General features: G+C 41.2%; 2 protein-coding genes across 6 annotated transcripts in view; one reads left to right on the forward strand and one right to left on the reverse strand.

Moving 5' to 3' along the window:
• The window catches only part of arhgef25a (Rho guanine nucleotide exchange factor (GEF) 25a), a 41,452-nt gene extending 30,016 nt beyond the window's left edge, over positions 1–11,436 (reverse strand). For 2 of the 5 annotated variants that reach the window (XM_080294398.1, XM_080294397.1), the window contains exons 1-2: positions 11,230–11,436; positions 10,165–10,303 (exon numbers count right to left, since the gene is read on the reverse strand). In XM_080294398.1, coding sequence (XP_080150524.1) covers positions 10,165–10,303; positions 11,230–11,325 — 235 coding nt within the window. In that variant the 5' untranslated portion in view covers positions 11,326–11,436. Of the gene's footprint in view, positions 1–923; positions 1,482–10,164; positions 10,304–11,229 lie in introns of those variants that run through there. The other 3 variants (XM_026153518.2, XM_026153517.2, XM_026153519.2) reach the window with 2 other exon arrangements.
• A 6,211-nt stretch (positions 11,437–17,647) lies between these two features.
• On the forward strand, positions 17,648–22,193 carry ankrd33aa (ankyrin repeat domain 33Aa). The gene is made up of 5 exons (XM_026153520.2): positions 17,648–17,882; positions 19,431–19,748; positions 19,891–20,020; positions 20,106–20,246; positions 21,247–22,193. The coding sequence occupies exons 2-5, from the start codon at positions 19,491–19,493 to the stop codon at positions 22,050–22,052; spliced, it is 1,335 nt and encodes a 444-aa protein (XP_026009305.1). The 5' UTR covers positions 17,648–17,882; positions 19,431–19,490; the 3' UTR covers positions 22,053–22,193.
• The last annotated feature ends 718 nt before the right edge of the window (positions 22,194–22,911 follow it).

Genomic DNA, 22,911 nt, shown 5'->3' on the forward strand with positions numbered 1-22,911 from the left:
AAATTTAAAATCTCATCTTTTCATAGTGGACCAAAGTGCCTATGGACGACTGTGCCTGCTCATCTGACTTTGTTGTTATTACATATCATGCCACCTGCTGCTTTAACTCAACACTACTCTGGTGGACCGCTGCTATTTATGTTGCACGTCATTACTGCAAACGGAGGGGAAGACAGTGACAGGGGTGCTGCTGGGGATTGTTGTCGTTTTCTTCTGCTCCCCACTGTTTTGGGTCGAGGAATGTTTCAGCGTAGCACAGCCACCCCAACCCCCGACCCCCCACGCGATTCATTCATCCACGTGCTGCACATAACTGAGTGACATGAACTCGTCATGATGAGGACAGTCACCTTCCAAATCACATGCAGGCTCTTTCCCTCTTCTCTATCCTTACTGGAAGAATGCATGATCCATGTCCTCCTTCCGGTTCCTCACTGTGCTGTGCTCTGTAGAACTTTTTTCACTTGCTCTGAAGTTTGTGTGCGCGTGTGTGCGTGTGTGTGCGTGTGTGTGTGTGTGTGTGTGTGTGTGTGTGTGTGTGTGTGTGTGTGTGTGTGTGTGTGTGTGTGTGTACATCTGTTGCTTTAGCTGGAGGTGTAGGGATCAGGGCAGGGGGCCAAGGCTTACATTTAAACTGTTCACATATGCTCGCAGAAAAGAGAGAAGAGATAAGAGAGACATGGGTGGACATCTCAGATAATGTATTGGAGAAGGAGATTAGGAGCAGTGGAATGATCAAGAGAAACTGCACACACACACACTCACACACACGCAAACGTGCACATACACAACAAACAGGATCACAAAAGCAGTTTTTAAAGCACAATTCCAACCTCAAAGCCAGGAAAATCAGATAATCAGATATTAAAGATCAAATTTCTTTAGGCGTTCTGTGTGTATGTGCATTTGTGTGTGACACTGACCTCTGACTCGTGCATAGCAGCAGCCACACTTGGCCAGGACTTTACGGAACAAGTGTTGGCAGCCACAGCCTCTGTGGTGGCGATGGTGATGGTGGCCCCCTTTCATGCTGTTGAACCATGAGCTGAGGTGGGCATGGCCCGGGCACTCTTTCTCTCTCTCTAGCTCTCTTTCTATCTCTCTATCTATCTCTCTCCCCTTTCCTTCTCTTTTCTTGGTCTCTCTTCGTCACCCTCACACAAGTAGAGGTTTACTCCTCAAAAAGTGTAAATCCCCCAAAAAGGTGTCAGTTGATCCTCCTCTTCAGCTGACTGTACGCAGAGTTAAAACCCATATCCAAGAAACCAAGTGTAAGAGTCCCCAAAAGCAATAAGCCAAGAAGAAATCCGCACTCACAGGGCTTTGCATCTGATGATAAGCAGTGAGAGAAACATTCCAGCAAGCTTATCGTTACGCTGAACGTGTTCCTTCTGTCTCTGTCTCTTTTTTCCCACTGCTTTCTTTTTGGTGCTGAGCTCTCGCCTCTGTGAACTGCCTGGTCAAATGACACACTGGGAGACTGCTTCAGAGAGAGGGGGGGAGAGAGAGCGATTGCAAGGGAAAGGGAACGAGAGAGAGTAAGGGGAGGGGTGAGAAGGGTGGAGTCTGTAGCTCTAGTTGCTGGCTATTCCAGGATAGCTTTCCCACTCCCATAGTTTTCTCTCTTCCCCCCTCTCAGCTGTTTTTTTCCTCTGCTCCCTTCTGTTTCCTCTCTCGTCTGCTGCCCCCCATCTTGTCTGTTATCCTCTTTTCTACATGGTTGAGTCTCATTTTAGCGTAAGTAATGCTTAAAGGGGCTCTCACATAGCCAACTCCGAGATCAGATGAAATGACACGCTCTCTTGTGTCTGCTCGGAGCTGGCTGTTGAAATAGTAACACCCAGGTCTGCAGTGATACACGGTGCTATTTACAGCAGAATGGCCATGTTATGCTGAAGGTGTCATGCATTGTCCAGCCAGTATCAGACTCTTTCTGACAGTTTAGGAATGTTTCTTCGTGGGCTTGTGGCTCAGAGTGGGCTTTTCTGGCTGGGACAGCTCCAATATTGACTTCTGCGCTCATTTATGATCACAGAGCTCGCAAAGTGTGTTTCCATGGAGGGAACAGGCGGTCTCATATTTCACAATGTTGGCATTCTTGATGTGTGTGCGTGCGTGTGTGTGTGTACCATCAATCATTTGGGCTGATAATTTCCTGTTCTGAAGTACACAGTGGGACAGTCTAACCAAAGAAGCTCGTGGAATAAAGCAGTTTTGTATCAGTGACAAAGTTGCCCCCCGTAAGGGAATTGGGCTTTGCACTGTAATATAGTTACACCATGTTATCACCATATAGTGTAACTTCATCTTGTGATAAACACCCACTTTGTGAGGTATACCTGTTCAACCTCAAATATCTAATCAGCCAATCAAATGGCAGCAGCTCAGTGTATTTAGGCATGTAGACGTGATCAAGATAACATCCTGAGGTTCAAACTTAGCATCAGAAATACTTAGACAGGCTGGTCTGAGTATTTCTGAAACTGCTGATCTGCTGGGATGTTTGTTTATAACCATCTCGAGTGTTTAAAGCCCAAAAAAGAAAAAATGCGCAGTGAGCAGCAGCTCTCTGGGTCATAATGCTGTTTTGAAGCCAGAGGTCAGAGGAGAACGGCCAGACTGCTTCAAGCTAATAGAAAGGCAACAGTAAATACAGAAGAGCAGCAGAGGACCACACAGAGGGCCAGCCCTGACAGCCAAGAGCACAAAGCTGAGGCTACAATTCACACTGGCTTTCCAAAATTGCACAACAGGAGATTGGAAAACTGGTATCTGGCCTGATGAGTCTCAAATTTTCCTGCAACATTCAGATGGCAGGAGACAAAATCTGGCATGCACAACATGAAAGCATTGCTCTGGATACTGCTTTGTATCAATGGTTCAGGCTACTGCGAGTGGTGGGGAATGGGGTTTTGTCATACTTTGTTCCCCTTAGTACCAACTGAGCATTATTTAGAAGCCACAGCCTACATGGATATTGCTGATGATCATGACCATGACCATGGCTGCATCTAGCAGGATAGCGTGTCACGTCACAAAGCTCAGATCATCTCAAACTGGTTTCTGGATGGATACAGTGTTTTACATTATGAATGTGCAACTGACAAATCAGAAGAATGCTAACATGTTTTCAGCACCTTTTGAATCTATGATATGAAGAATTAAGGCAATTTTGAAGAAAAAAGTGAGTCCAACCTAGTACGAGACCTACAACTTAGACCTAATAAAGTGGCAAATGAGTATATTTAGACATAATCACCAAAGCGATCAACTAGGATAATAAAATATGCTCTTCAAAGTACACCGATCAAACTAATACATGCATTTACAAAACCTGATGAGTGACATTTTTAGAATTTTTAGTTTCACTCAGAGGTGCTTTTACCCAAAAATCTTCAGCAGCAGCTGCAATCTTTGACCAACATCTTTTTGCGAGCAAATGTGTCTTTGGGTAAATGTGTCTGTGACTAAATCGGATCGAGCATGGAGCACATTTGGGCATTTGTGTGTAGCATTAGCTGTGAGTGTGCATATTCAAAGGAGGAACACTGTAGAATTGTTTCCCTTTCTTTCTAAGTCAATCTGATCAACCTGAAAGCTACACAGGGCAATTCTTAACAAAGCGCTGTACACAAAGCATGCAATATTTAGATGTGTACTTTACATCAAAGCACATTAAAGTCAATTAACATCTGGATTATGGCTCATTCTCCATGCATGTGAAAGCAGAGGCTGTTGAAATGTCAGTAAGTAAAGCAAATGCATCCAACTCGAGATATAACTAGCGTGGGAAGGAAAATAAAACTTGTTTCAAGACATGCCACATATTTTGAGGCACAATTACTATTTGATCAACAAACAGTCTTTCTCAGGCCTGAAGCTGCTAAGCTTATGACTCAGCGTGCGAGCCCATCTCAATTTTCCTGGGCACATCCTTTCACAGGCTACAGTCCAACTGTGTGGAAATCACCACCTGATTACTGCAACAAAGACAGGCAGCATCACAGCACCCACTCAGGTTCCTCTACGGGGCATCAATGGAAGCAAGAGAAGGCTGAGTATCAGCTGGCACTGAACCACCATGCAGGCACACACAAGCGCACGCATCACTGAGGTGCACCGTCAGGCACTTCAACAGCTGGCAGAACTGTGTCTCCATCATCTTTCTGTCCAGTGGCAGGGTGGTGGCACACTCCTGTCAGGATGTTTCTGTCAGGGTAAACAGAGAAGCCTGGCTGCCTCACCCATTAGCCATACAAACAGAGTACTTCAAACCAGTGCATTGACTATGCAGCATTTCAGCACTCTGTACATGAAGAGGGATCTAAAGCAGATAGAAAATACAATTCTGGACTGGAGACAGACTTATGCATTATCAATTCCCAGGCTCAGGCAGCACAGTGGTTCACCACATATCTGTAAAGATACACACAGCTCACAGCTTTCCTTTCTCTCTCCCCATCACAGCCTCCATCGCTCTCTCAGTTTCTTTGCTTATAATGGATGTTTTAAGCAACTGTGATTGAAAGGGCAATTCGCTAGAGGATTCTTGAAAGGCACTGCTGAACGTCTCCATTTGTCTGATGCTGATATGGCTGCCAAACACTGTGTGAGCGAAGGAGCACAACTCAAAATGGGCTGAGAAACAGTTGATTTGACAGCAACAGAAACAAGATAAAACAAAGACGGCAAAGAAAGACGACAGCAAACTGTGTTACAAACTGAACAAATACTGCCTGCACTACCAATTAACAAAAAAACAGCTATAGAGCAAAGAAGAAACCGCTCTGGAGACACATTCAAAATTAATGAATATGAGAGAATCTTTTAATATGCTCTTAAGCTAGAAGCTGCCAGATTATGATCCTACAAGTCCCACAGCGGGGGGGGAGGGGGTGCTTTTGTACTTGTTGCGTAAGGTTGATTGCAGGCGTTCTTTTAGTGGTGCCGCTTCAAAGCACGACAAATAGGAAAAAATGTTTTCATTTACAGTATTATAACAAATCTTTGGACTATTATTAGACACTCAATGACCAGATCTGACATGTACTTGGCATACTGAGTGCTATGTTTCGTTTTGGTCTTTAACTAACATCTATTTCTGTGCATCAGCCCTGACATTTAACACTGGCAGTGTCCTTCGTGCAATAATGGAGTGTAATAAATGAGTACCAAAACTGGACCAGCAGACAATGCACAAAGCTTTGAACGTTAACAGAAATATGGAAAAAATGTTCCTCCCTCGGCTTGAAGGGAGGAGAGGGGGGATGTGAGGTGAGGCATGCATTAACACACATTCATCTCTCTCCTTTTATCTCTCCTCTCTGCTCACTCACTTCTTTCTCCTACTCCCCACATACAGACACACAAACACACACAGAAGACTCCTCTGCTTGTTCAGATTCAGAGACGTGTAAGAATGAATGAAATCTATACATTTACATTCACGCTGGACTGGACTCGTTTGCAGATAAGCACACTAGCAAATAGATGGGTATGACATTTTTATGTAGAGCCAGGCAGCCAAGCAGGGAAGAGAGTATTATGTTTCCACTGAAAGAGAGAGTGAGCCGCATTTCAGAGTGTGTGCTCAAAGTGGAATATCAAGTGTGATTTATGAATGTGTTGTAAATCAGCTCATACACAACATTTCCTGCTCATTTCATGTGCCACTCTTGGGATGCATATATTGCAAACACTGTACGCCCTGCTGAGGTAAAAACCTTCATAATGTGTGGCAATAAATTACAGAAATAACAGCAAAATACAGAAAATTCATGTGATATAAACATGCATGCTAATAGATACAGCAAGTCTCAGTTCAGCAGATACGCAGTTGCTTATTCACAATGTGTCCCCCAACCCCCCACTGACATTAGTCTTTCTTCACCCCATCACTCTGCTAAAATCCTGCCAAAATATGCTCACTGCATTTCACTTTTATACCAATTTTTCCTTCCCCTTTTCTCCTTTACTTCCTCTCTATTTTTTCCTCCCTATTCCTAAGCTCTCGCTATTTCTGAGTGCTAATTAAGGGAAACTGGCATTTTGGACAAGCCACTATGAGGGGGAGGTTTGGGGCTGTTTTGGCTGATGTCATGGAGCAGAAGTTGTGAAGTAACTGTCCTGTTCGTAACTCATCTGCCCTGCAAAGAGATGCTGTTTTTGTCCAATTAGACTAAACTACGCACTGCTAGCATACACCGGGGAGGCAGACGGTGTGCCTCTCTCTGTCTGTACATGCATGTGTGTGTGTGCACTTCACTAGTACCACTAAGTACCTCCCATTGTTGTACCTCATCGAGCAGAGCTGCTCTCAGGCAGCAGTTCTGCACTAGGCTGCACAGACAGGAGGTCCATGTCTCACAATATTCACACACATACAGCAAAAGATCTGCCTTTACACAAACATATACTCCCTTTCCCATCCAGCTCTTATTTTTCCAGAAATCTATCCAGCTTTCAGGTTGGAGTTTTCCAGCTTCACCTGACCCACAGCATCGCTCTCTGCCTTTATCTCCTTGGAGCTGAAGTGTAAACCTTGCTCTAAAAGCAGCATGCTACCACTGAGACTGCTGGTGACTGAGTTTGGGGCTTAAGTATGATCTAAAACGCCCCCCAAAGGATAAAAAGTTAATTAAACAAATGCAAACCCAAGGGATTATCTGCTGGAAAAAAATATCAAAAGGTGCCCCTGCTACAGTAAGAGTTCAGCCTGAATGAAATACTTCTATATCCTAATATTAAAATATAAATATTTAAATATATCCACCTTATGCACTTATTCAGTTCGGGGTCACTTAAAAATCACCAAAATACTGTTAAAAAAAACTTTCTGTATGTTGCTGCTGTGTTCACATTTTTTTCCACTGCCCCCAAGTGGCCAAAACATATTTAGTTTAGCAACAGCAAGCTTAGTGAGCTGATGGATGTTGTGAATTCAAGAAATAGATGTCTCCATAATATACCTGCTGACAGTTCAGGTAACATCATCCCTACAAGAACTGAAACAAATACCAGAGGATTAGGTGCAAAAACAAATCACGGTAACATTTAGTCATTACATAGAACCTGGGAGAGTGTAGTATTTCTGATACAGTGTATAACAAAAGCTATTCTAGATTGCACATGAAGGTTGTATACATAAGATGTATAACTAATTGTGTTGGTGAGGTGGCTTTAGTTTGCCAATTAAACTTATATTTATTCTATTAATGAGAGATACATTGAAATTATACTACAGTATTTATGCATCTCTTCTGGGCAAAACTCTGGACTTGTTATAAAAAAACAGGAATAATTATGTAATTGACTTATGTGAAGTAATGCTAATCTCTCCGATCTCTGGGCTCTATACAATACGATGCAGCTTCAGGTTGATCTCTGCCCATTTAAGGTCATTCGCACACAGTTCAGTTCCAAGGTCCTTGGGGATCAGCACTCCTTGAATGGCACACTCTCCCAGCCTCTCTCAAAACCAGATATGGACAAAACCATGGATTTCCCGCACATTTCTCCTCATAATAACTTATGGAAAAATATGAATGGTTTAATTTGAGAACCAGTGAGGTGCACTGTGCTAAACTAAGATGACTAAAAAAGAATTTCTCTCCATTCTTTTGTTTTGGTCTCTGGTTTTACACATTAGGAATTCTTATGTGTTTCATGGTTTTGCTTTTTAGCACAATTCAATTGAAAATCTTGCTCTTCCTCAACACTGATGACACATATGATGACACACAAGGTGTGTTGTGTACACGTGAGCTTTTCTTGTAGACATTTATAGGTAAAATTTAGCACTTTGTATTACTGGTTCAGTGAAGATTTGATCTTACCTCAAAAAAGGACAAAACTATAAAACCCAGAGTGCATGGACACACTTACAGCTCTCCATCAGAAATCAGTGTTTTAAATAAAGGAAATATTTGTATTATCTGGCAAGAGTAAAGATGTGAATTATACGTCTGTGAAAAAAAATCTGATTATAGTTAATCAGCCAAGTTGCAATCTTCCCTTCTGTTTCAGAGTTATGGTGTTAAATAAAGGAAAAAAATTATATTTTTAACAGAATGCTATGATATCACAGTAAAGCTGACTTTATAGAAGCCCCCTTTTCATCAGACAGACAGATGTACAGGTCAAAATCCTAACATCTAGCTCTGAAGGAGAGGTCAGGGTTAAAATAACAATGCTGTGGACACAGCCTTGTTTCAAAACAAAATTTTAAAAATGTAATTCAAACTCAAATATAGCTTTGAACTGGTGAAAAACAAACACGACGAGGTGAAATGAGGGAAAAAAGAAAGTCACTAAATTCACGGAAATGAGAAAAACAGGAATGTTTAAGAATTGTATAAAAAAGGGGGGAATCTGAATTTGTGGATGCTGGCACTGGCCTGTGATTCCTGGGAAGCCACTAGCAGGCATCTCGTTTCTAACACATAACAGATGGCCCTTATGAGCCAACGAACCATGTCTTTGAAGAAAGCAAGGGCCTATCGTCTTTCCTCTGTCCTACATTTAGAAGGTCAGAAATTATGGAAAATCTTGAGGATAACAATCGAATTATGTAGCACCCTTTCAAGTGATAACGTTGATGAATTACCTGATTCATTTTTCTCAACTGATAAATAAAGATTGAACATTTCTGATGTTTTTAACGATAATACAAAAATGTTAAGTAAAATTTGTATTTATCTTCGAGGTTACCAAGTTTGCTAAATTGCATTTTAAGAAAATTATTAGTAATGAATGTGGCTTTGTGTCAAGGCCATAAAAAGGTAAACGCTTTGTGATTTCATGGGCTCTGTACTGCCAGCTCCAACAAAAAATAACTGACACAGACAAAAATAAATATTAGGTAAGTAGAAAGATACTGCGGTAAGACCTCAAAATAACAAAGCTGCCCCAACTTAATGAAATAAAATAAAGCAGCATTCAGTGTGATATCGAAAATCACAAAGTGAGAAAATTACATTTGTTCATTTACATGTTACAGCCGAGTATAATTATATTCACGTAAACGTAATGTTTCAAATAAGTGACAACGTGTATTGCCAAACCTTCTCTGGGCTAAGACGAAGTCTGTCTGGCGTTTTGGTTCAGATGTTTTTTCCTTGTGTTTCATTAATTTTCCATCCAATTTTCCATCTAGAGGAAAATGGGCTGCACAAAAACAATCGAGCTTGTCTGGAGCTGAAATAAACAATCTCCTTTTCGGTCATCATCATTCTACATGGCCCTGAATAATGCATTTCCTTACTTTTTCTTTTTTTTTTCGCTCCGCTATTCTGAGCCCCGACCAAAAAGAATTTCTGGCTGCATCGACTTCAATAGCATTCCCTGTCTGAGTAAGACCGTTACAGATAAGCATCGCTGACAGCTTCCTCTGGCCTCACTCACACCCCTTCTGTAAGCCATATACTGCTCTGCACAACAGTTAGTGGTCTGGCCACATGGTACACACCACCAAACCTCCAATATATACACACACACTCCCTCTAACCCAAACCCAGATCCAGCAACAAAGCTCCTTTTGTTCCATTCCACTCAAGTAAAATGGCAACGCACGCAAGCCTTTCACAGAAAAATCAAAATAAGTTCAACCAACAGTGATGGGGCAGAAGGGGAGGGCAGGCAGTGGAGCATGTTTTCTTGCCCCATCTGGAAAGTATTGCTTGTGTATATGCATGCACACAAGAAGTCTTTTTCTGTCTCACGAACTCATATATGGTACATTACAGCAAAGCAATTTAAGGTTATCAGTGCTAATAGAGGATATAGAGGGTGGAGTTTAATAAGAGCAAACCACCAACATTCAGGTGACTCCAATCTGATACCTTTCCTGAGCTTATTACTGCCTAATGACCACCATCAGATATGGCAGATGGGACCCAGGCCTGTTTTGATGGCTAACATTCAAGAACAGGGTGAACTGAGAGCAAAAACACAGGCAGTAGCTAGTGGCTCACATGAACCTTATCATAAAAAGAAAAAAAGACTGAGGAGTGCACAAGGAAGGTTTCTTAAACGTTACTTCACAGAAATCTGAGATGTTTCATAGCTGGAAGTTTGCGTTTCGGTGAGCCTCTAAGCTCTGACTGGTTTGGTGAGACCTGCAGTGTTTGGTCTAGGGTCACTCGGTGCAGCACTTTCAGGTCTTACCTGTTCTTTCTCTCTGGTCTGAATTTTCTGTAGTAGAGGCCTGCTGCTCCCAGTCCAGGCCCTCTGGCTCCCACTGACCCTGGACAGGCCCCTTTTCCTCCTCGCATGATGGGAGGTCTACCTCACCTCCTTCTGAGAGCTATACACAGAGAGATGCATTTGTCAGCAGTGGAGCCCTGCACTCAAGGAGGAAGTGACTGCAAGATTGTATAGAGTACTTATGGTCACATAACCACAGAACATTATCCCAGTGGCTGATTTTTTTCCAGTTTCCTGCATCTTTTTCATCCTTTTCTCCATTACACACTGAACAAGAATGTGATGGAAATGAAGCCCTAGTTTTGCCACAGAGCTTGGATGAGAACCGTTTCTCAGAAATAGGTTTGAAACTGTCTTTAAGTCCAGGGATGGAGGGAGATTAGATTCACTGTTATGGCTATGTCCTATATCTGCCGGAAAGGAAATAATCTGTCAAGATAAACATTTTTTTAAGAGAAACAGAACTTCAAAAAGGAATTCACTGGTCACTGTGGTACCCTCCAACTTCTTTTTTCTTTTTTCTTTCTGTCAAATCAGAATTTGTCCTACAGAAGAGAGGACAGGCAGAGAAAAAAAAGAGAAAGGGGGGAGGAGAATACATTTGCAGGGCTGCAATGAGGCATTAGACCTGCATGACTTTGTTTATGGTTTGATGTTTTAATCAACACTACTGAGCTTCCTGTTCCACTGAAACATCCAAGATTCCTCCAAAGCACTGAACGGAGACTTGCAAACTTTCCATACCCCTCACTCTCTCCTCTTCCTATCCACTATATCTTGATCATTTTAGGTTGATGAAAAGGTTATAGCGATGAACAACAAAGCAACAAAAGCAACAAAAAACACAACCACAAAAACTTGGCATGTACAATGTGGATTTGTGGATATGTTGTGCTCTACGAACCCTGAAAAACACCTCCATGTGTGCGTTCAGTTTGAATTTAAGGCATTATTCTTTCATATAAACAGACAGTATATATCCAAACAGATTTCAAGTGAGCCAGCTGGGCAGCAGTCACAACTCACCCACTGTTGATTGGGCATGGCCACGGAAGTAAGCACATCAGCCATGGCTCCTAACATCTGGTCAGTGCGTCCCTGATTTTTCTGCAGAGCTTTCATTCTCCTGAACACCACACAAAAACTCTACAAGCTTGGTCTCTGATTCTGATGCAATCTTCGTGTCCCGTGTCTGTCCTGTGCTCTTGTTTTCTGCCCCTTCACTGTGCACTGTGCTGCAGTTTGGAGCTGAGCCCACCTCTTTCTACCATGACACACAGGAAACCTCATGCGCAAGAATAGATCAAGGAGGAGCAGGAGGAGGGCTCGTGTCTGTGTGGGAGCGTGCACTTGGTCAGGAGCCTCAGCACGTCCAGGACGCACAGGTGAGATGGCTGCAAGTGTCTGTGCAGCTTCCTTCTCTGATAGTCTGCACTGTTTTGTCAGGAACCTGAAAAACAGACAGATTTTTCTTCTTCTTCAGCCTCCTTCTGAGGTTTTTGTAAAGTCCACAGTCTTCTTCTTTGTGGTTCTTCTAAATCATGAGGTTTGACAGTGTGAAGTTGGCCTTCTTGTATGTTTTCTGAATGCTGAAATGGAGCGCAGTGGCTGAGCACACCACCCTCCCTGAAATCCTCCTTTCTTGTTCTTCATTGGCTATACAATATCACCTCCCCCTCCCCCAAACCTCACCCCTTTCATCATTGTTTCTCTTCTGTCTTTCCTTGTTTCCTTGGTTAGCACCTGTAGTTTTTTTTAAGCTCAAAGTATTTCAATCTGATCTTTCATTGAACTCCTGTAAAACTCCACACTCTCTTGATTTTTGCCCAAGTCTCAAGCCCAAGGCAGTGACACATAGACTGTGCGAACCCTTGAGCGGTGGGGCAGCCCCAAATAAGGTATGAAAACACAGTCCACGAAGCTCAACTATTTGAGACACTGTCGCCATTTCCACATTTATCTTACTTTATTTATTCAACTGCTTAGATGCTCATTATTTAAGCTGTTAAAATCAGAAGACTTGCAACATTATTTACATTTTGACACTGCTGACCAAGTAGAGAGACATTGTCATAAAGAAGTGTGTCTGTCTTTCAAATTCTTAACTTTTATTGGAGAACACTAGCATATTTAATCAAACTTTCAGGTTCAAATGCCATGCGATTCTATCTTTAGTGTCTATCAGTCTTAGATTTTCACTGCAGCAGTCGCTGTGTTCCTCCAAGAAAAACACACGTATTGTACTCCCTGTGCTTCTAGCGATCTATATTTAATTTTTAGAACCTGACTTACATTACTGCTACAAAGAATATCAAGTTTAGTGTGCTAGCATGTAAGCTAGTGTTATTTAGGTCAGAGTTCATAAACAATCATTTCTGTCAAAAGAGGAATAATATTTCCAAATGAAATACTTTATTTATGGTGGTTTGACAGGGAGAAAGGACTGATACAGAAAAGAGCAAGTGTCACTACCAATGGCCGTGATTGATGTTGATATTTCTATCAGACTGAATAAATCAAATAGAGTGCGACAAAGAGGAGCTAGGGTGGAAGTGGGTTGCAAAGCGGCTCACAGATGTGCAGCAACTGCAGGCAGCTGGGAGGATACACATGTTTTGCTTCAGTGCTGAACAGTTTGGGGAATATCTTGTCCAGTTTGTTATAGCAACAATAACTAATCACTCACAAGTCAAGCTAACACAGTTTTGTTAGTTAGCATGAGCTAAGCTAAACTTTTTTCATGTAGATGTTTTTCTGTATTTGGACGTCTCAAACTGCAAAAGCAATGCCCCTGCTCTTTAAATGTATTTTTAACAACTGATTAATAACCTATCTGATTGGCTAGTAGCAGTATTGGCACATTTTGATTGGGTGGTGTCTCAACATTTTAGTGCAAACAGAACAAGCCAAGTAAAGCATCCATAATTTAGTACATCAACAGATGATGTAACCTCATTCAAAGGGAATGAGAGGAAAGAACAGTGTCTGACGTGTCTGTGTGGATTCTCCATAAGATAGCACTGATAGCATAGAAGGGTATCTGTTCAGCTATGTGGACGGGTATTGACACCAGCCTTTTTCAGCTGGGATTGCAGCTGCATCACTTTGTTTGATTGACTCATTTAGCAGGTCAAGGGGCAAACAGTAATGTAATGCTGACTTGTACACCTCTGTTTAAAGAACAGCTTGGTCAATGAAACAACTATTTGAAACTGGATCTTGATTTTGTGCAACTAAATGCAGACAGACCGAAAATTATCTAAAAAATAAAAAGTCCTAAAGACAGCTTGCCTGGATAAAAAGCATTATATTCTTAATGTTCTTGTCTTTTTTCCACTTTTTTTCTGCTCAAGCACAAACTCTCAAAGGTTGTATAACCAAACCTGAAAATAGCAGCTACTCATCTAAAGAATAATTCTTGGTTTAGGTGTCAGTTTAATCTGATGAAACAGATAGGTACCTTTTAATCACCTGGAAACCCACCCAGGCCCAAACTCTTTTTTTATACACCAGTCTCAGCTTTTATATCAAGTAACATCCATGTCTCAGAGTTTTTACCTTTCCTAAGCCAGAGCGCTGCTTGTGTTCCTGTTTTTGTCATATATAGTCAAGGCCAAAGGTGACCATGGTTCCACCATGACAGACAGCTTTAAAGGTCTTCGCAGCATAAATGTTTCATGAGGGGAAGACATCTCTATTGTCTTCCCCTCATTTTGGTGTGCCTTTTTAATGTTTAATGAATTCCTCTATTCTGAATGTATAATTCAGATTAAAGTTAGAGAAACCAATTAATCCCTGCAGTATGTTCTTATTGCATTCTGTAATACACAAAATTACACAATAAAAATACGCTAAGAATATGTCCCAGTAGAATGAGCTAGCAAACACCGATGCTTGTTTACCTCCTTTCGTCTCAGATCCCTGGTGTATTACATGTTGGCTGACTCTCACAGCCATAGCTTACCCTGCTGTCTGGTTAGAGTTGAAACATTGGTAATGTTACACCAACAACAGGTTGGACAATTGTTTGCTGATACATGGCTCATACCTAACCTGGTTGTGAACTTTATTAAAATAGAAAAAAAAACATTGTGTCTGTCTCAAACTGAAAGTTACCAGAAAAGCATCTGTTCATCTGTAAACTTGCCTATAATTCACAAGAATCACTACTCCTCCTAAAGTACTGGTCAAACTTACACAACGCAAAATGATCACCTAATGGCTCAAACTGTGCTCAAGGTCAAGGTCATATTTGTTGTTTCACAGGGGATTAGCCATGAATCGTGATGGATCGTGAGCTGGATGAGCTATTATGTCATTGACATTCTGGTTTGGTTTATGTGCCATGCTGGTATTTTTTATTGCACGAGTACATCATCACCATTAGGGCTTAGTTGAGTAAATCTCAGGAATGTGTGTGAGAAACTCAAGGAAACTGACAGGCTGTGTAAAGAACACATAAAAAAACATCTCTCAAAATTTTCCCTTCCCTCACCAACTATGAACACATCAGCAACTGCTTAGGGCTAAGCCACAGTTGCCTGGCAATGACTTTTTATTTAATAACAGACTCTAATAACCATTTTTTAGCATTTTCATAAACTGGTATTCTATAGTGAATATGAGTGTAAATGGTGGTCTGTCTCTCTGAGTTAGTCTCGCAACTGACTTCTCAACTGTCCAGAGTGTACCCCACGTATCGCCCTATCACATGGATGCAATGCTTTTCTATATCACGTAAGTAAGAAATTATACCATCACATCCAAAGGCATCTAAATAACAAGCATATTACACTACACACCCAGATGTGTCCATCAAACATATATTTGTTCTTTTTATTTCATTAAAAGATCTTTTTAAATATATATATATATATATATATATATATATATATATATATATATATATATATATATATATATATATATATATATATATATATATATATATATATATATATATATATATATATATATATATATATACATATATATATATATATATATATATATATATATAATTCCAACGACAGGGAGGGGGAATATTTTCATAATTTTATTTTGCCCTATTTCCTTAATTTTTCCCAACCATGATGCTGTCCATATGAAGCTTCATTTCTTGTCTGAATCCCACATCCCTGAACAAATCCTCTCTGTCAATGCAAAATGTATTTACTTACTCATCAATTAAAGCAACTCCACCACACCTTATCTTCCCATTTGTAATAACATGATCTAAATATATGTTTAAAATATGTTTAACTATTTCCTGGATGCTGGAGGATTGTACGTGCTTTAAGGCAAATAGCATTAGAGGTGGTTCTGTCTTTAGCAGATAAATGGAATTAATATAGCAGATGCACGGTCCTGCACTGACTGCCAACAGTCTAATATTAGCTAAGCACATTGCTGTTGTTAGAATCAGTCACTAAGCTGGCTAAACTTAGTCCACTTTGTCCCAAGCCTCTTTCTTTTGCTCCACCGCTGATTTGTGCTGGGTAATGTGGTGTCTGGGGAGAGGTTGGGCTGCCTTTCACAGTGATGAGTAAATGACTCTGTCAGGAATTTGCAGAATAGAAAGAAAATAACCCCGACCCTAAAAGGAAAGTCTGAGTACTATCAAGAGGTGGGAATCAGAACAAAATGTACTTAAACTTCTAAATCTCATTCACAACTGATTTTCTTTGAGAAAATGACTTAGAGGTTGCTAAATATGCTATGCTGCCCTCATCTGGTAAACTTGATTGGCCTTTTTTTGTAGATCTTAAAGAAAAACGGAAAACATCCAAAGTACACCCTCAATCACTACCCCACCCTGTCATGCCAAACAGACTTCCTTTTCCTCTGTATTATTTCCTGTCAATTTTATTTCTGCTTTGCTCCCAGAAGCTATAATCTTCCCCCCACAGGCATGCCCTTTTCTACTCTTCCTGTGTTTCATATCAGACCTACCTCAGGGTCTTGTGTCTAAACATAGAACCTTTTCAGTGACGGTTAAGGTTACTGTGACACTATAGGTCCAATCTGATGCTTTAAAGCCAAAGAGGTGTCTTCGGATAAGGGCTTGTCAGTGGGACATTTGATGGGATTTCTTGGGATTATGATGTTGGAGGTGTGTCAGCTTCAGCTGGCTGTTATCAACATGCTTGTTTGTTAACTCTTGAAAGCAGATAACCATCTATAATTCTCAGGATCAAGCAGCTTTTGAATGAATGTCCAACCTTTATTATAACAGCTTTACTCAGTTATGACTGGGCTCTGCAATGATATCTGCTACTTGAAATAATGTTGATCTTTAATAATGCAGGAGCATTTAGTGATTATAATTTGTTTAAATTAAGCCTAAATTGTCTGCATGCCTTGTTAAAAGTTTGTAGATTTCATTTGGAAGTGTAGTAGCTAAGGCCTACAGTGAGGAATCATGTTATTTTTTATCTTGCTGAATGCCACCACACAAACTGTACTCATGTCCAGGCTGTCCATTTCCAAGTTTCATCAGAAGAGGGCAGTCAGCAACCCCTCTGAACAAGAGGTGCTGTCACATAACACAGGCCAACAATCATATGCTTGAAGTGAAGGCTTGGCCCTACTCTAATTTAATATAAGGGTTAATCTGTTTACATGCACATTTGGACCCACGTAACTGTAACACTGATGCTGTGAATACACCTGTTAACAGGATATTCCTGTCCACATATGAGATTCGACACTGTGAGCAGAAAGGCTGTGGTCACGGTTCAAACGGGACATTACTAAACCAACAATGCTAAAAAGTTAACCTAATTTATTTCCGTTATAATATTGGATTCAATATCAGACTTGCTTAAATAATCATGTTAATATGATAATTAAATACCTACAGATGAAGTTTGTGGATAATGAAATATAACTTATGCAAGCACTTCCTCCTGAACAAAATGTATTAACTGTTCATGCCTCATAATGTAAGGACTGGGCATTTTCAAACCAGGTGCTTACACTCACTTCCACAGTGTCTGTGCCAATGCACAATAACTTCATCTTGTGTGCCATTGTTTTTCCCCCATAAGTGTTAGTTTGTTGTCCCAGCAGATGGATTTCCATTCCAAAACAGACCCGAGACTCTGCCTTGCATTAGGCAGACTCACTGGAATTATTCAGGCAGGGGGTCCTCAGCAGCAGAGAGCAGATTTGGGAGCAACAGCTTCTATGATTCAGTCACAGGACTTTTTTGGACAGTTTGAGGGGTTTGCCCTGACACAACAGACGGGCAGCAGAAAGCTGCAGATGGGCAGCTGAGAGATCTGAGAGATCAGAGAGAAGTAAAAGAGAGAAGAAAGAGAAGCAGACCAACTCAAAAGACTGTAAGGGGAGCAAGTTTGGCCGCTGTCTGTTTCCTTCTCTTAATCCTTAAATCTTCTGTAATCAGGATGAGAGGAAGAGAGCACGTTGGCTGACTTAGGACAGCAGAGTCTATGTTGGGACCTGGCTGATGAGGCAACCTTACTGGGCACTAGTAGAAATGGAGGGAGGGGAAAATCTGGAGCTGCAGTCAGTTTTGGGAAACTTAGCCTTAACCAGGTTCTACTAAGCGCCAGCGAGAAGCGTGGAAGTCCAGGATGGTTTAACTGTCAAGAGGAAGTAAGAAACCAGAGGAGAAAAAAAAGAAGAGGACTAACTCATGGCTGAACTGCTTTCAGGTGAGAGCTGTGTTATTATTTTTAGTAATATTTGTTCTGACATGTGTTGTTTTTGCTTTAGTTTTTATGAACATTCCCTTTTTAATCATCTTTATTCCACCATTAAAAGGCAAAAAAGACAGCTGACATTTAGAATTCAGAGTAAGATGTCTGGCCAGATTGCAAGGTGTTGCTCAACAGGAAGTGGAGGCCACAGTGGCCTACACATCAACACTAAAGTCAGGGCATTTTATGTTTGTGCAGAATGAGGAAGAGAGAGAAAAGACTTGTGTGGGAACTGTGCATGACAGAGTGCTGAAATACAAGCATTTGCTCGTGGGATTAAGGGATTTATGGACGTTAACAAGAGCTTATTAAAAAGATAACCAATTGGAATAACTTCTAATTACTGTGACTGACAATAGGTGCAAAACTAATTTGCTGAAAAAATGGGTGAGTTTTGTGGTGCATGCAGGACCACAGCCAGCTCTTCTGTTATTTCCAGTCTTTAAAATATAGAGAATTAGAACTAGCTGACACTATCATATTTCTGAGTCTTGAGAAATAGTGTCTTCAGTGGCTTGAAAGTATATTTACACATTAGATACAAACTTTACACTACAGGATATGCCAGTGTGCTGATGTATGGAAGCACAGGATAACAGTGTTAAGACACCATGACACATGCTGTCACTAGACTGGCCTCCCATTGCTTCCAGTACCATATGGCCTTTTTCATCCCAGTTGAGTGTCCCTATGCCTTCTTTCACTTCACTGTGCAGACTGAGCGACCTCGGCTCTGCAGGATTTCTTGTTTTATAGTTGCTGTTATTTATGTGTAGATTTGTGCCTTCACATTATTTACGTTTCAGTTGTCTTAAATATATTTAAATTATGAGACTGCTTTCAAGGTGATAAGTATTTACTGTCTTTCTCTGTTGTGTGGTGCCAGTGAAAAATCAACTGGCAGCAAAGCATGTTACACAGGGAGGTTACCTATGTTGTAAATCAGAGACTTACTTTGACAGGAGGGCTGAGGTAAAGCTCTTCATCCTCTTTAGGCCTCATGCCTTTTAAACAAGGCCTTTTCAGGTCACCAGATCTATTTAAAATGCTAACTTTAAAAGCTGCCAGTCTGTGTTGCTCGTCTCACAATCACACGTGAACTGGTCTAAGGAGGGGAAGAGGTCTTACACCTGCCAAAACGAGACTGGAATGAGACAGCAGCACTTGTTAGGATTTGGCTTTTGCAAAGGAAAAACGAATTATAGACATCGGCACATTTCAAACTATGTGCACGCAGTTTTGTGTGCATACATAATGTGTGTACACCCGGAAAAGCGCTTTCAGTGTTTCGCACATCTGTCGAAGGTAACGTTACTGCAAATGAACTCTAAGCTGCTCGTGGTTTATGCATTGTTTTGTTTGAAAAACGTTATCCCCCTTTAACTACAACAACAAACACCTGTCTGCTCAATCTGAACCTATATATGTGGCTACAGAAAATAATTGTGTGAACTGTGTTCATTTCGTGTGTATGATAACAACATTTACATTTTTCTGTTTAAGATAAGGGATCTCTGCTGCAGGCCTGACACCCAGGTGTGACCAGAGTCAGCGGGGGTTCCAATGGCTGCTGCAAATGACGACCCACACCTGGGCAGTGGCCCATCTGACGACTCAGAGATCCTCCTGGATGACTCTGACTCGGGCAGTGTGCTTTCAGACGACTCCGTGCTTCCCATCTATGAAAGGGACGGAAAATCAACAGAGCCGGCTAAAACATTGTACGAGGCCTGTGCCAAGAATGACACTGCATCCCTGCGCAGCATCATGGAGAGAGGAGTCACAAAAGATGAGGTCATGGAGCTAGACATCAATGGCAGGGTGAGATAAATGTCACTTCTCATTTTTTCCACACAGGTACTATGACAATGACTTTTTTTCTTTTTTTTTAAAATCAATTAATGAAGAAAGGTAACCTCAGCATCTATAATAGGCCTATTTATTTATATCTTCTTCCCCTCAGAATGGGCTGATGTTGGCTGTGTCCAAGGGTTTTGTGGACATCGTCGCCTTGCTTCACACATGCCCATTAATAGACATCAACCATCAAGACAATGATGGCAACACTGCTGTCATGATTGCAGCCCAAGCAGGTACATCGGAAGACATCAGATGACTTCAACATCAATTCCTAAGCTGATCATAGAATATTAACATAACATAATCTTTTCAATCCAGGCTTCATCACCATCCTGAACTATATCCTTAACTACTACCCTTGTGTGGACACTGAGATCAGGGACCCCCGTGGGTTCACAGCTCTCATCAAGGCAGGCCTACAAGGCAGAGAAGAGTGTGTCTCCGCATTGCTAATGCATGGTACGTCTAGATGTCTTTCTACATCAAATCTTCTAACAATGTCCCTCACCTGTGACCGAATGTCAAGCCCACATGGAGAGTCAGGATGTACACCTCAGATGTAGAGGATTTGGTTTGGTGTGATTGCAATTAAACTCTTATAGGTATAACAAATCTATTAATGTCCTATATATGTAATATAGAGGGCAAAGCCGGACATCCGATCTGTCAACTAATCTGTTTTTTTTTCTGGACTACAGAGATTAGTCCTGTATGAACTGTGCAGGGACACATTTAAGAAAGCTCTGTAATAATTCAGTCCACGTTCTATTTAAAGTTTAATGATGTCAGACATTAATCTATAATCCATCTGTGTTCATAGTGTGCAACAAAAATATCTGTGTGTATATTTGGTCAGTTAAAGCCTTGATTATTTGCCAAGTAGACTTCCAAAGTCTCCTGAGTAGACATGACTAAGCGTCTTCAGCCAGAAATTGGTTAAACCTGGGATGTCAAACTCATCTTACACTGTGGGCCACATACAGCCAGTTTGATCTCAGGTGGGCCAGATCACCTCAGTTACTTCAGTTTTATTTATTGTTTACTTTTATAGTATACCCTCTGTCAGTGTAAAGACGTTTAGCAACATAAGCAACATAAAGAAATGTTGCTGTAGTAAATAAAGAAATCTCTCAGCATGACTCTTTGGGTTTATATTGTAAAAAACAAATGTGTAAATAGCAGAAAAACACCAGAGGTTTTTGTTATTTCGTTGTTTTTCTATTACTTAATTACTGTAATATAATATGAAAAGGTGTAAAACTTAAAAATAAAAAAATAATGCAGTTAAAAAAAAAGTATTCCCAGCTATTTTTGTCCCATCTCACCATACTGATGCTTGCCATCTACCTAATAACCTGTGCTCCAAAAATCACCACATGGTGGTGTTGTTACGCTGAGTTGACGGCAGTTGATTTCCTCCCACTCAACATTTCTACTGTTTTCTCTCCTCGGTGTGCAGGTGCAGATATCAATGCAGTCGACCTCGTCCAGGGGAAAGGTCTAAAGGACTGGGTTCTTAGGACAGGAAGGTTTGAGACTCTGAACAGACTGCGTCGCCTGCAAACTCGTCCTATTGCAGAACAGTTCTGTGAAAGCTACATTCCTGAGTGGCCTGAGCTAAAGCTACTGGTGGCAAAGGCCACTGCAGCCAAAACAGCAGGTCAGAAGCTGAGGCAGCGCTTAAAAGACAGTCTTAGTTTCAGCTTCCCACATGACCCCCAAGACAATGGGGTCATGGACCACATGGTGCGGATGACTACAAGCATCCACAGCCCCTTGATAGCTACTGGTTGCCGTCCACTCTGTCCCACCAGCCCCCCAGAGATTGGCAAGCGACGATTTGCTGTACCGGAACTGCTTGACAAGCACAGCAGCAAGGAACTGGAGGAGAGCATGGTGTCTCACAGTAATGGCTCCATCACTTCAGCTTCACCTGTGTCGGCCACCTCTGTATCACTGACCTCTTGCTGCCAAGACTCAGAGCGCAGGCAAAGCTCACCAACAGGTGGCATGAAAAGCTTCATCCCCCGCAGCATGGCACACAGAAACAGCATCTTCCCCTCAGGCTGCATTCCCAAAATTGAAGTTACAAAATCTGGGGAGCGCACTCCAAAGAAGGAGAAAAAGAACAAAAGGCAAAAGGGTTACCTGGAACCTCCTGTCTGGAAGTACAAGGAAGCCAAGGAGGAAAAAAAGAGAGAGAAGAAAAAGCAAGAAAAGGAAAAAGAGGAACAGAAAAAATCCAAGGGGTCCAAACGTCCATGAAGTGAAAACGCCCATTTTTTTCTTTCTAGCAAAACAGTTCTGAAGTGAGCAGCTGACAAGGGAAACACATGGGTGAACCTTGATCTGGAAAATGCACTGGATGGCTTTTTTCAGCATCTTTGTACAAGCTGAAAAATTATGCTAACCAAATAGAATCTGGTTTTCCAGAGACTGTGGTTTACTGGTTTCCTGTCTGAAAGGGTGAATTGTTTTTTGAGGATGCAATTACACTGACTGCACACACCTGCGATGGTGTTATTTTTCTCTATAAAAGGATTTTACCCATCTTCATTTCATGAACAACTTCTCAGTAGCGTGCCATTGTGGTATTTCACTGCAATATAACCAAATAGCCCATAGCCAACTGTATGTGATCAGATGCCTTCAGGGAATGTATCAAAGTCACATTTAATCAAAGACCGTGAAAGGCCAAAAAAAACCACAAAAAACAAAACAATTTAAGCTACAAATTAAAGGAAAAAATCAGTGAGAAATGCTCCATCATGGAATAATTATGATGACTCGGAACACTGATTTCTATCCCCTCTTAGACCTGAAATATACTCCCTTACAGACTTGTGCATGGCAGCTGCAGAAACCATGAACAAGTAGCTGCTCTTATTATTTTACTTTCTCTTCTGCTTGAAGGAAGAATGCACAGTTTGTGCAGTAGCAGTATTACAACAAACCAACTACTACAGATGTTTTTTAGTTTGTGCCGTATGGAAAGCACAAGTGTGTTATCTATGGTTCAGTTCCATTAAGCGTCTCAGTGAGCCATGACAAGGACCCAGAATCCCCTGAGTGGAGGTTTAATACACTATTAATGTCTCTTAAAAAGGTATACTGGAGGCATATG

The sequence above is a fragment of the Astatotilapia calliptera genome, chromosome 20 (assembly GCF_964374335.1).
Source record: "Astatotilapia calliptera chromosome 20, fAstCal68.1, whole genome shotgun sequence".
NCBI lineage: Eukaryota > Metazoa > Chordata > Actinopteri > Cichliformes > Cichlidae > Astatotilapia > Astatotilapia calliptera.

What these genes read in the sequence shown, in the direction of transcription:
- ankrd33aa (XM_026153520.2), top strand. Translation starts at nt 19,491, where the DNA reads ATGGCTGCTGCAAATGACGACCCACACCTGGGCAGTGGCCCATCTGAC. An exon ending in AGCTAGACATCAATGGCAGG is followed by an intron (nt 19,749 to 19,890) that starts GTGAGATAAATG and finishes TCTTCCCCTCAG; the next exon opens with AATGGGCTGATGTTGGCTGT. An exon ending in CTCCGCATTGCTAATGCATG is followed by an intron (nt 20,247 to 21,246) that starts GTACGTCTAGAT and finishes CTCGGTGTGCAG; the next exon opens with GTGCAGATATCAATGCAGTC.